General features: G+C 42.3%; 1 protein-coding gene across 5 annotated transcripts in view; it reads right to left on the bottom strand.

The window, feature by feature from the left end:
* The window catches only part of KIF16B (kinesin family member 16B), a 146903-nt gene extending 145350 nt beyond the window's left edge, over positions 1–1553 (bottom strand). For all 5 annotated transcript variants that reach the window (XM_085305597.1, XM_085305599.1, XM_085305600.1 and 2 more), the window contains exon 1: positions 1333–1553. In XM_085305597.1, the coding sequence (XP_085161723.1) occupies positions 1333–1379 (47 nt within the window). In that variant the 5' untranslated portion in view covers positions 1380–1553. The remainder of the gene's footprint in view (positions 1–1332) is intronic.
* Positions 1554–14193: the final 12640 nt, after the last annotated feature.

Raw genomic sequence — 14193 nt, 5'->3', positions numbered from 1 at the left:
CCAAAACAATAAAAATGACAAATCTTAATAATACTTTAAAGTCTTCTACTACTTGTTGTTAGAATTTCTTAAAGGGAAAGTGAAGTGCATAGACAGAAAAAAATTTAAACTTAGTAAGAATTGTATGTTAATTGGATGAGGGGTGAAGGGGAAGCAACAAGATTGCTTGCCAACCCTGAACTAATCACTCAGCTCCATCAAATTGCCTAAAGAAAGCTACTTGAAACTTGCTAATCTGCAATACTTTCCATCTTCCAATCTGCATGAACTTTCTCTTCATAAGCTTTCTTTCCCCTCATTGAAAAGAGATGTACAGATTTTTCAAAACTTCATGTTTTGATTTTTAACAGCTATCTGAAACAGACCAAATGAAAGAAATAATAAGAGTCTGATTGTCCATTTACACTTTTAAACCACTCCTTCTTTTAATTGGCTATACTATTCCAGGACCAAGAAAACAAAAACAAGTCTTGCCAGTAGAGTTTGGTGAATTTACTACAAATGACTCTTAAATTACATCATTAAAAATGAATACTGTGCATACTGCACATTTATTTTATGAGAGAAAAATAGTGTTTATTTCCCAGACACACCTCAAGAAACAGATGATAAACTCTTATCAACACAGTAAATGGGCCAGGCAGTATTTATTTAATGTCAGGTTGAAGTAGCCTATTAATAACCTTTACCATAATGGCTCCTCTGCAAAAGCTGATGTTACAGTTGAACTAGGCAACTAAAACCATCTTGTAAGTAGGCAGGATAGTTTCAGATGAGATGAACAGGTAAATTTCTTTATATTTTAGGATCTTGATTATATATTCTTGACAGCTCCAGCTCCTTGTCCCTCGATTGCTTCTCATCTGCACCAAACTTTTTCTAATTATAAAAAGATCATACAAACCAGTACTTAAGATCATGACAGGCCAAAATTTCCTTGAAAGGCCCCACATCTTTTGAGCACAACGGGAGAGTATTTCTCAGCCTGCCAAAGAGGTGAAGGATTCACCACCAATCGCTTCCAAAGAAGCTGTTGCAAAGTAGAATTATTTTGCTGCATGCCGAGAAACCCTTCAAAGCCTCAGGCAGAGGCTCACAGCCGGTACAGTGCGAGGTGTCTGGTCACCTGCGAGTTTTTCACAGCCTCCGGAGGGGGCAGGGGCCCCGGGCGCTGCGTTGCTCCCGCCGTAGGCGCCGCGGTTGCACTTGCGGTTTCGCCGAGGCGGCGGGGCCGGAGAGGGCAGAGAAGCCGAGGCGGCTGCGGGCGGCCCGAGAGCCGCGGCAGCACCCGCGCCGGGCCCGCGGAGCGCAGCGCAGCGGCGCCCCACTCACCTGCGGTTCATGGGCCTCACTCGCACCGCCACCTTCACGGACGCCATGGCTCATCCCTGCCGGGCCGCTCGGCTCGGCTCGGCTCGGCTCGGCTCGGCCCCGCACCTGCCGCCGCCGACCCAGCCCGGCCCTCGCCGCGACCCCGCGCCCGCCCGCCGCAGCCTAGGCCATGTCGCTATGGCGACCGCGCCAAGCCCCCCGCAACGGCCTTCCCCGCGGGGCTGCTATGGGAGCGCGGCAGGGACAAACCACGGCGGAAGGCGTTGCTCCTCCCCGCCATGCGCGGCGCCGCCCTTCGGCGTGCGCAGGGCGGCGGGGCCGGAGGAGGGAGGAGGAGGTGGAGGAGGAGGAGGAGGAAGGCGGGCAGTAAGCGCTGGCTGGGAGCCTGGAGGTCTTCAGTGAGCTTGTAGTCTGAATCAGCACAAACATACCAAGAAATATATATACTGTAYGCACAGACACACATACATATATAAAAAATGTTAAGTTCTGAGAATAATCCCTTYTGCACCTTGTAACACAGCCTGCCTTTTAGTTAATTTAAATTGCCGGTTAATGCAGCACTGATAACACGCATTTAAAGGAGATCCTCGCAGCTCCTGACCTATAATGCCTTGTGGACTTCCCAGAGCAATGTAGTCAGACCAAGGGCAAACGCAAGCATTGCTGTCTCAGTGAAGAAAGCAAAAAATTTTCAGCTCTAGTAGGAGCTAGAAAAGGTTAAGCAACGGGTACTGCAACAAAATCATAATAATCTTTATATAGATAATATAGTTAACTCCAGAGTTAGCCTTTTACTGCTTTTTTTTCTTTCTCCTTTTTTTTTTTTTTTTGCACAGTTGTGCCAGAACTCTCCCAAAATAAATCAGCGATGACTCCAGTATTTGCACACAGCAATAAAGAGCTGTGCATAGCTTAGAGAAAAAGACAAAAAAAGAAAGTGTAAATGGAAGTATATTTTGCTTGGAAGTGTCCTGTAGGTTCTAGGTTTGCAGGAAAGGCTCTGGGTGCCCCGGAGCTTCCCAGTGAGCAGGAAGACCTGGGCACATTTTGGCACGAGAAACTCGAGCGCGAGAGCCAGCTGGGGCAACTGTCCCGTTCGGGGCACAGTCTGAACCAYGGGGGATGTGGAGGACATCTCCCTCCAGCAGGATGCAGACCCTGCAGGCAGCGTCTCTTGTGAAGACCTGCCAGGAAACTGGGAAGCATCAGGATACACTAGCCTGGAAAGGCAAAATCATTCAGCAATAACACCACAATTTTTAATAGCTTACTCAATATTCAAAAAAAATTGCCTGGTGATTTCTTTCTTCTGGAGGGTGTACAGTTGTGCTAGGTATCCTCAGAAATTCACTCGGAGCGTTATCAAGCGTTTTAGCTACACTGAGTGTATTCTAGCTATGCAATCCAGTTCTCTCTGCATTTTCAGATCTGTAGAATAATCACAGAATGGCTGAGGTTGGAAGGGACCTCTGGAGATCATCTAATCTAATCCCCCTGCTCAAGCAGGGTCACCTCGAGCACCTTGCACAGGGTTGCGTCCAGGCGTGTTTTGAATATCTCCAGAGAAGGAGACTCCACAACCTCTCTGGGCAACCTGTGCCAGTGCTCCGTCACTCTCACAGGGAAGAAATTCTCCATCACAGTCAGGYGGAAATGCCTGTGGTTCAGTTTCTGACCATTGTCTCTTGTCCTGGCACACGGGACAACTGAAAAGAGTTTGTYCCCGTCCCCTTGTCACCCTCCCTTCAGGTACTTATACACATTGATAAGATCCCCCCTCAGTCTTCTCTTCCCCAGGTTAAACAGGCCCAGCTCTCGCAGGCGTTCCTCATAGGGCAGATGCTCCAGCCCTCTCATCATCTTCGTAGCCCTCTGCTGGACTCTCTCCAGTAGCTCCATGTCTCTCTTCCACTGGGKGGCCCACAACTGGACGCAGTACTCAAGATGAGGCCTCATCAGGGCTGAGTAGAGGGGTAGGATCACCTCTCTTCACCTGCTGGCAACACTTCCTAATGCACTTCCTAATGCACATCATTGGCCTTCTTGGCCACAAGGGCACATTGCTGGATCATAGTCCACTTGTTGTCCACCAGCACTCCCAGGTCTCTCTCTGCAGAGCTGCTCTCCAGAAGGTCAGACCCCAGCCTGTACTGGTGCCTCGGGCTTTTTTTCCCTCSATGCAGGAACTTGCCCTTGTTGAACTTCATGAGGTTCCTCTCTGCCCAGCTCTCCAGTCTCTCCAAATCTCTCTGAATGCACAGCCCTTTGGCATATCAGCCACTCCTCCCAGCTTGGCATCATCAGCAAATTTGCTGAGGATGCACTCTGTCCCTTCATCCAGGTCACTGATGAAAAAGTTGAATGAGACTGGTCCCAGTACTGAGCCCTGGGGGACGCCACTAGCCACAGGCCTCCAACTAGACTCCACGCCACTGATGACGACCCTCTGAGCTTTGCCTTTCAGCCAGTTCTCAATCCACCTCACTGTCCACTCGYCTAACCCACATTTCCTGAGCTTATCTAGGAGGATGTTACGGGAGACAGTGTCAAAAGCCTTGCTGAAGTCAAGGTACACAACGTCCACTGCTCTCCCCTCATCTACCCAGCCAGTCGTTTCGTCATAGAAGGCTACCAGATTGGTTAAGCAGGATTTCCCCTTGGTGAATCCATGCTGGCTACTCCTGATCACCTTCTTTTCTATTATATGCTTGGAGATGACATCCAGAAGGAGCTGTTCCATCACCTTTCCAGGGATGGAGGTGAGGCTGACTGGCCTGTAGTTTCATAGGTCATTAAATCTCCAGTGGCACTGCCAAAAATCAGGCCTGTTCTGGCCTTAAAAAACAAAGGTCAATAAATATTCCACTGCAAGATTACAAACTGCTGTCACAAGGCCATGCTCTTTCCTTATCAGAAATAATAGTGCCAACTCACTGCAGCTCTTCCAGCTGTATTTGCCTTCCAGTCAACCTGAGCATGGAATTGCTTGTTAGAATTGAGTAAGAGCCAGCTGGCTTTTGTCCAGGTTTCTCTATAGCTAATATTAGGAGAATAAAGAAGTAGCAGAATCTCTGACTCACAAGTACTAATTGTGAAGGAGAAAATATGAAAATGCAAGATTAATAAGTAATAATGTAATAAATACTGAGTAAATGTGTGTGTTTTTTAAGGTTTGTCTGAAGTCGGCAGTGCCTGGAGACTACAACCGGGCCTGAGACCCTGCTTTGTACATCATACAAACACAATTACCTTAAATTCGTAAAGATGTCATTTGCTTAACAAGCCAAAAAAAAGTTGCAAAAACACAGAAGAAAGTCTTAGACATAAATAGCTTATCTTTAATGAAGATTCATAATAACTACTGATGGTATCAAAAAAAAAAAGGAAGGAATGAGAAAAGGGGGATGACAGTAACAGGATTAAAAACATGTATTTTAGTTAAACTAATTAAATAAGACAAATGTTAGAAGTGCCCATTTGCTGTTGTGCAGCTCATAGTGAAAGGACTATTAGCAGATACAAGACAGATGCGGTGGTTGCTCCAGAAGATGCTGCAAAGATGCTGCTTCTTATTCTGTGCATAAGAAGTAGCATGAAAAACAGGGCAAAATAACTGTTGGAGAAATGGACAGCTGAGGACAGTAGATGGCATTGCTATTGCAATGTATAACAACAAAATAAGGAACATAAGCAGACAGAAACAACCTGTTCTGAAGGCTTGCACAGGCCTGCAGTGTTCTGGGAGGACAGTGAGCAGGCACACTGTAGAGGCTGCACCTTAAGAGTGATGGGTGAGGAAGATGATCTGAGAGGCAGTGTCATCAACAGAGCTGCAGAGCTGCGGGTGTTAGAGAAAAGCAGAAGCTAGGAATAAGAATTTCAATTTTGCAAAGAGAAGGACAGTTAATGAGTGAGTAGTATCAGTGGCAACTGGAATCATGCAGACTAATGATACAACCTGGGAAAAGGAGGATAAAAGAGAAGAGCAAGTGAGAGACAGAAGGACCTCAGGTTTACAAACAAGGGTATATAGGCAGAGCACTAGGAGGATTAGTAGAACACAGAGAGACAGGACAGAAGAGATTGGGAACAAGATATGATGAACTGTTAGAGAGGGTCAAAGGGAGTGGTGAGGGAGACCACAAGACAGTTAGACTGTGCAAAAGTTTGGCAAAAATAGATTCTGTAGAGGGGAAGAATCAGGAGAAAGAAGAAAAGAAAGCAAGGGATCAAGAATGAAGCCAAAGAAAAAAATATCCATCAGTGCGTTACATCAATTTAGAAATGAAGGAAAGAGGGGTGACCTGAGAGAGGTCAGGTCAGAAGTGTGAGTTTTTAACAAAAGAGAAACTATTATGTGTTTGATTTGCTCGAGAAAGAAAAGAGCAGTAACTAGAACAATAGTGGCTACAAGGCAAGAAGTTATAAAGTCAGTGGTGTAATAGCTTAAAAGGGAAGAGAGGAAAAATATAGGGCCATACCAATGAGTGTGGGAGCTGACACAGAACACCTCAGTCAAATGGAGAGACTGCTGGAACGCCAGTGAAGAAACCAGGCAAATTGGTAAAAGATATGTTGAAAGCTTTAAAGAGGATGTGAGAAAAGTACAGTGAGACAACAGTGACTATCGCAATTAAGGTAGAAAGAATAAGGCACCCAGAAGTGCGTAAAAAGAAGATAAACATGTACATACATGCACAATAGGGTAAAAGAACAAGAAGTACTGTTAAAAATTCAGTAAAATCATAGCTATTTTAAGCAGCAGTTGGAGTCTCTAGAAAAGAAAAATTTTTAGCCTGATTTGTAGAGCATCTACTAACTCTTCTCAAACAGTTGCACTTCTGCTTTACCTGCCCAGCAAAGCTATGAAGAAATACATCCAGTACTATCTTCTGTTTAACATATTTGCACCCACCACTGCTTTAGGCATCCTAACGGCCAGCCATAAGGGAATACTATGAGTTTCTCCACCTTCATAGATCCTCCCGTGAAATGGAAGACATTTTTCCATTTCAGTGATAAGGTTTAGATGGAGGTTGAAGGCCCCGGTGGAAATCTGACCAGCTAATGCATTTGTTGTATGTCCAGCATAAAGCTGCAAAATGTCCCCGAGCTCTTACATCTTACTGCAATTCCTTATTCTCCCTTGTTATCTCATTTTTCCTTCACCAAGCCAAGATATATCAATGCTACATCTGACCTATTGACAGCCACCTCAGGCTGGACAGCCTCTTGGTTCTGTCCAGCAGAACTCATTAACCCTTGCACCTGGGCCGTAATTGCCATTGAATAGCAGTTTCAGTGTGCCACATCAGCACTTTCCCAAGTGCTGATCCATTCAGATTGTAATTCAATATGGCACAAATTATAGCCGGAAAAGCAGTGTAAATAGCATGGGTTTGATTAGTCCACTCAGTAAAAAAAAAATAAGCAGGACTCAGCTGGATATTGCACTAGCTAGGGACGTTCAGCTTTTGCACTATTTGCCCAGCCTTAGCAAACATTCACGATTAGCATGGTTTTGTTCCTTTGATCCATGTCTGTGCCTATGCACCTCTCCTTTCTCATGGTTCTATTCAATTTGTTAAGACACATCGGTTAATACTTTTCTTGAAATTCTGTTTCAATTTGACACATTATATTAATACACATACTATGTAAAATCTTTTGCAATTCCAGGAACTAACAAATAGTTTTACAAGAGATGAAACCAGCAGGAAGTCTGCTTTCTTATGTGTCCTATAATTAAGTCTTTTGGTAAATGCTCTAAGAAGGATTGAGGCAACTCAACTGACTTTTACRAAAGTTGCCAGAATACGATATTTCTAAGACTTCAGTGCATGGGTCACAGTTGGTAGAAATTAACAAATAGGCTAAAAATGTTACCTATTTTACAAATCCCCTGCTAAACAGCACTATTCATTTTCTGTGTGCAGGAAATTCAGCTGTTTACCCTACATGTACAAATGCTCCAGGCACAGTGAATCACCTCTCCTACAGCACTCCTTCTTGATCCTGCATAGCTTTCGTGCACATGGCTGCAGATGTGCACACATAGATACACACCAGGTGTGTCAACCTTCTTTCCTTAAAAATCGGGCTGAAAATACAGCTGTCACTTTCTAAGTACTAAATATTTTACATTCAGAAACATATGGCAACGTTTGTATATCAAAATCCAAACTAAATCCAAAGAACGTGCACTACCAAATATTTCTGTACATCTTCAGGGAGTGTACAAACCTATCATTCAGGTGTTTTTAATGACTCACTCACATGGTTTCTCCTTATGCTGTCATAAAAGACTTGTTTCCTACATTCCACTCTTAATTTGATAGATATTTCCACCTGCTTTAGAACTTGAACTTAGAGATGGGATCCTTAGCAGGAGGTTTAAGTCTGTAATGTGGCGAGAAGGAGACAAACTGTGCTTTACTTGATTAACTCCTGACCAGGAAGTTGTTCCATCATTTTCTGCATTTCATTCTAACTCCTGGTTTGTCTAACTGACCTCTTGTAATGCATCTACTTAATCCAAAGCTCCTTCAAGCACATACTGTCATTTCCTGGGATGGTAAAACAGGTTGCAAGCCAAGTAGATGACAATCTCAATTTTAATAATAATGAGTGATGCGAGTTCTTTCATTCACTGCATTCAGATGCAGACTTCCCCATGCCTATTATCAGCTGTCTTTATTTGCATTCATATGCAAATAGCCTTGAAGAGCAGGAACTATATAGCTAACAATTAGACTTGCTGTAATCYTCTTTTTCTATCACATTTGGAAATATGTTCTTGAGAAAGACCTTGATGGAGAATCTTCTACTTGAGCACATTGAGATATCCTTTCAGTTGGGATAGGCATTTCCCTGCCTTATGAGACTTCCCATCAGTTATGAGCTCACTGTGAGCCCCAGTTCAGCAGAGCAATCTGAGTTTGCATTTGCTAATTCAATTTAGAAAGCACAACYATCCCTGTTAGATGATTGATTTCAGAAAGTAACAAGAGGGTCTTTTGTGGCCAGTATTTTGGAAAAGGTATTATCTTGTCACAGCTATAGATCAATTCTTCGTAAAAGTTATCCTCCTCTTGATTCCTTTGAATCCTTTTGAGAAAAGCACTCATTCAGCTTTACCCTCTGGCCTGCCTTTTTCTCACTATTATTAGCTACAAGCTGTGTGGTGCTTTTAAAATCTAACTTGCCATGCAGAATTAGATGTCATTTCTGCTTTCCCCCCTGAGATGTTTTCTGAACTTCTTTATTTAAGCTGTTGGCATTGTCCTCCTGGTAGGCTGGCTCAATTTTTCATTCTGTCAAAATCACGAGCAGTAAACTGCATTGCCCATTCCCAATTCTCTGTAGTTCGTAAATACAGTCTTTTTAATCCACATACACCATTTGGTTCTTGCTGTAGTTTCAGGTGCATAGTAATACCCACTTCACAAGGAACATGCATCTGTACATCTCCATTTTGAACTCTCTTTCTCCGCAGAAACAAAAGTGAACAGCATGTCTACAGCACATGCATATGTCCTGCAATTAGGTATGCAGTAGGCATGCTGTGCCCTGTCTGCTGTCACTCCTCCACAGCCATCGTTCAGTTGACACTTTTATTCAGACACACGYACTTTCTGTAGCTAACTTCTAAAGGCAATGATTGCACCTCTGCTAACCTCAGGGAGTGTCAGGGCTTAATTGCATCCTCCTGATGAAATGTCCAACCAGAGCTGACTGATGGCTGAAAAATAAAGGATTTCACTCTATTAAGAATTAAACCAAGTGCTACATGAATCCACATTAAACAAGGAGAATTACACAACTTCCAGCAGGTCTCAGCATGCAGTTCCAAGTAAATAAGTAGCAAGCTGTCAGCTTGAAATTTTCCCTTGGAACTGTGCTGTTTTAATGAGCTACCATGGTGCTGGATTTTGGTATTTTCCCCCTTGCTCTTTCCTGTATTTGCCTTTTTCTTTTTAATGAAATATTGCACATGGAAATGCTGTGGACAACTAGCCAGTCCATCTGGGAGGGTGCTGCCCAGAACTGAGGGTATGAGGAATTAATATAGGTGGCTGGGATGGTAGCCTGGAGCTTCCCAGTGCCAGTACACCCTCGGCAGTGGCAAGCTGGGAACCGCACCACCAGTTGCAGAAGTAATAGCAGTATTTAGCACCATTGGCAGCAGCAGCTTCTGTTGTTATGTCAAGCCACGTATCAGGCTGAGTGCTGTGTCCACCACAATTTGGGAAACTATGCTCAGCCCATTGCTTAAGCTGAATATCAGCAGGCCCATTTCCTACACATCTTTGTCATTTGTGTCCAGCCCTCTCATTGACCTTCACAGTTATAATTATAATGATAATAATAAAAACACACCATGAAAACAATGTCTCCTGCACATGGCAAACTTCTGTAGAGAGACTATTAGTAGCTCATCTAGCATCTGGATGTCACGGCAGGCATATACTGTCCTTTCCATCCTTCTTTCCAGGTGTATCCTTTCCTAGAGAGTTGTGTGCCTACCACACACGATTGGAGGCTGGATCGACACATATTTGTACAAGAGACTGCTGAATAAACAGCAGCTGCTGTTTGAGCCAACTTCCAGTGCAAGATAGCACATTTGCAGGAATTACTTGAATTCCTTACTGGAAGATAAACAAGAGGTAGATAGCTGAGTTAAAGGGTGTCCTTACTGACATCTCACTGTACAGAACTTCATTTGTGTAATGAGGGAGGGTGCAAAGGTTTAGCGACTTTGTGAATTGTGGACTAATGTCCATGACCAAAGTCACAGGAACTCAGGTTTACCCAACAAGAACAGCAAGGCAGCAAGGTGGCAGGTAAAGAACTAATGAAGGTATGTAATTTCCCCTCTTCGCCCAGTTCACCCTCCTTCTCCTGTCCTTCATCTTTTTATTTCAAACGTGTCTCCAAGCTTCCTGCTGGGCAGTGCAGAGCAGTTCTGAGACATTTTCTCTCTCTTTCTTGCAGTTTCCCTTGCCCCAGAGCTGAGGGACTGGACAAGCCCCCGCAGTGCAGCAGTGGTAGAATGGAGAAACATCTGCAGCCATGTGCACGAAAGCTATGCAGGATCAAGAAGGAGTGCTGTAGGAGAGGTGATTCACTGTGCCTGGAGCATTTGCACATGTAGGGTAAACAGCTGAATTTCCTGCACACAGAAAATGAATAGTGCTGTTTAGCAGGGGATTTGTAAAATTCCTGCTGGATCTCTGCAGCTACTGTTAGTGCTACAGTAGAGACCATAATGTGTTGGTCTTCTTCCATATGAGATTTATGAATGTACCAGGCACCAGCAGCAATGAGCTGGTTTGCGGGAACAACAGCAAAACTTTGTTTCGCTCACAGAACCAAGAATAAAGTCCAACTCCCACAGCTGAGATCACTTCCTTCTGCTTGCCATGCAAGGTTTCAGGATCAAATCCTCTTCTGAACTATAAAATAGAACAAATGATTTGTAAATAGCCTTTGATTATCTGATGAATTAACCAAACCTGTATGAAGCAACCACTCAAAACAGTAGATACACATCATCATTTTGAAGTTTTGTTGTTTTGTTAGATTTGATCCAAAACTGAACCAGAATAGCCTCAGTTATAGCTGAAGCTAAATTAGAACTGAAACAAAAAAACACTGATTTGACTGCTGCTTCTTTGATTTACTGCTAACTGCTTAATTCATTCTTTTGTGGATTTTCATTTAACTGCACCTTCCATCTYCTTTTGATTTCAAAGCATTTTAAATACATTTCATATGTAAATTAATAATTRCATAAGGTGCATAATAGCAGAGAAATAAATGTATTCCTTATATTTGTGTATATATTTCTGTGTGAGATCAACTTCTCCTTTGAAACATGGCTGTCACCTCAAATTCTAACCATGAAAAAATAGCCATTTAATTTCTGTTTTAAAGTATTAAGGTGAGATCTTTTCACACAATGAGAGAAGTTTGTGCTATATGGAGACTTTTTCATTATAAAGAGCAGTCATGAGTTTCATAGAATGTATTCCAGCATTTTAAATGTATTGTTGGCTTCTTAAAAATGAGGTTGTTTTTGTCCCTTCTCTTGATTCACTTTCAGTTAAGGAGCCTGACAAGAAAAAGTATAGTATATAGAAGTGGAAATGAAGAATAAGTGGTTATAGTTGACATTTAATTTCTGCACAGCTGGAAGGAGAAATGAGATTGTCTATTGTTCAATTCATTATTTTTCTCAACCATCCAAGAATATAGCAATTTGTTGTTTATTAAATATAAGAGTGAGATGTTCCAATAATTTTTCCTTACTGAGTTCTTATTATTTACAATTCACATATGGTGGCAGCCTCTGAGCTCTCTCATTTGCTGTGTTTTTGTTCTATCATTCAATTAATGTGGAGGCAATCTGTTATGTCAAAAAGATAATATGACAGAACTCGATAAGCAAGCAAGCTGCAGAAAGATCTAGTAACATTTAATGAATTATCACCATGCAGTGTCTTAAGATGTTCTCTTGATAGCACTCTTGAGATTTATACAATGTATTAGCATGTAAACTGTGTCCAGCTCGTGTCATTGAGGTTAGGAAAAGTCACTACTTGGGATTAAAAATAGCTATGTATTTAAAGGCTTTTCTTATGTGGATTAAAAAACAACAACAGCCAAGAAACATTTCTATTTCTACACTGCAGAATTACTCCCAATTTTCCCCATTTTACAGAGGAGAAACAAGCAGGAATATGGCTAAGTAACGGTTAAGACCATATCAGGGCCAAGTTCTCTAGTATGCCAATTTAGTAGTTTATTCAGGAGGCCAAGAAAATCCCTTGCACTTAGCATTTCCATTTAGTCCTGGCTTTTCAAAACTATTACAGCCTGGCTGAATTGTAGGGATTTTAGTAGATGCCCATTTTCCAATAAATGCTAAGCATTAGGTAGGCAACACATTCCTCCTTACTCCTCATTCTGGGATACCTTTCATTGCCCTCTTCTCCAGAGTTGACATTAAAGATGGGGGAAGCATCAGGCTGCACTAGGCTTCTTCAAGAGCTTTTATGAGACATGAGATTCAGCACCTACCTGTTGCCATTCCGCATCCAAAGCAACCCTGCACCTAAAAAAGCTACAATACTGGAGGGATCAAAAGGGTTTAGTAGCAGCACAGTTTCTTCACTGTGTATTCAGAGAACCAAAAGAGATGATGAGGCTGACAACCTCATCAGCAGGAGATAAAAACTGTGAAGAGCATCTGCCATGGACAGTGGCATGTTAAATCCCAAGAACTCAGCTATGGTTGCTGTCATGGAGATCTAAGTTTAAGGTAGGAAGGCGTCCTTCAGGTACCAGCCTTGGGATACCTCAGGCTGCAGGTCAAGACTATAGGTTGTGTGAAAGAAATTAGAAAACATAAGAAGCATTCATGGAAGGCATGGTTGATACATACAGAAAAGTAAACTTTCATTCTGCATTCTCAATATTATTTCTCTTCTTTCTCACAGAAGAAAGTTCCCTTTCCTTTCCCCAGGAAGTTTCAGGATGGGAATTAGTGAGCAGTTCTATATTATGGGTTTAGGATAACTGATAATGAACGCCAGCTTGAGGTTGGACACAAGTAAGTCACGGGCCCCAAAAGTATAGTTGTATGTATTTTACCCTCAAAGAATTTGTTCCTTGATATTTAGCAGCTACTGAAATAATGCCAAAGGAAAGGAAAGTTGTTCTTACAGCCAAGCTGAGGAAAAAAATAAGAACCCTGGAAAATGTAAATTGATGCAAAACCCAAGGTAAAACACAGAAATCATTGAGAAATTTTGTACTGACTTCAGCAAAATTTCTATCAATACTTACCGGGATAAAAAAGACAGAAATATAATCCAAATTTTCAGAATGAATCTCCTCTGTAAAAGCARAGCATTTGGACAGGCCAAATTTGGAGATAAATAAAGAGATTACTCTGAGTTAGTATACCTCACATTTATTTCCTAATATACTACTTCTACATTAAATCTTTTTGTACCTAATGTTAAGATTAGGATTGCAGGAAAAAATAGTTTGAAGTATGGGTCAGTTTTCTTCATAAGATAAGGGCTTATCTGTAATTCACAGGGAAAGACATGGTATAAGTCTGAACTGCTGAATATGGTAATATCCAGAAGAAAACTATTTTAGGAGGTACTTGAAAGAGGGTATACACATTTTCAAAGGATCTGCAGGCTTCATTCAATTGGAATTAAATATTTAGGCACTCTGGAAAACCATTTTACTGATACTTGCCCATGAAAATAAACATAGCCTTCTTTCTAATAAGGATGGAAATAAATATTAGTATGCCAAGTCTACTGCCCAGCATGATAGCACATGAGTCATGCTGAGATTTTCAAGGGGCAAAAGAGAAGGCAAAAATATAAATAGCAAATAGAAGAAAGTGTGTGATGGCAGATTGCTACCTGGGGCTGAGGAGGGCAGGTGGTCTTTTTCTGAAGAAAGGAACATATGGGAACCATTGGAGCAAGAAGAATATTCGACCGATGAATGCAAGCTGTGTTTCTATGAGGGGTGGACAAGGGAGGATTCAGCCCATCAAGCGAACATCACAAGAAGCCCACTGCTTACATCCATCCCTGCAATTTCTGCTGCTCCCCTGGGGTTGTATAGGACTGACTCGACTTTTTCTCACAAGATAAAATAAACTTCACCATGCAAAACTACTGTTGGCTTCMAAGGCCAGTTTTGTCTGAATAAGAAACAAGGACTGCAGGAGTTGGCCTCTTTTTAAAGACAGTCGCATAGGTATAGTTTAGTGTGCTCTCCAAGGGGGCTGTCAGTGTTGCTTCAGCTGCAGATCAGCCTCTC

The sequence above is a fragment of the Rhea americana genome, unplaced genomic scaffold (genome assembly GCF_003343005.1).
Source record: "Rhea americana isolate MKP2758 unplaced genomic scaffold, rheAme1 scaffold_223, whole genome shotgun sequence".
NCBI lineage: Eukaryota > Metazoa > Chordata > Aves > Rheiformes > Rheidae > Rhea > Rhea americana.
Note: the sequence above shows the minus strand (reverse complement) of the source record. Positions and strands in the feature narration are given on the sequence as shown.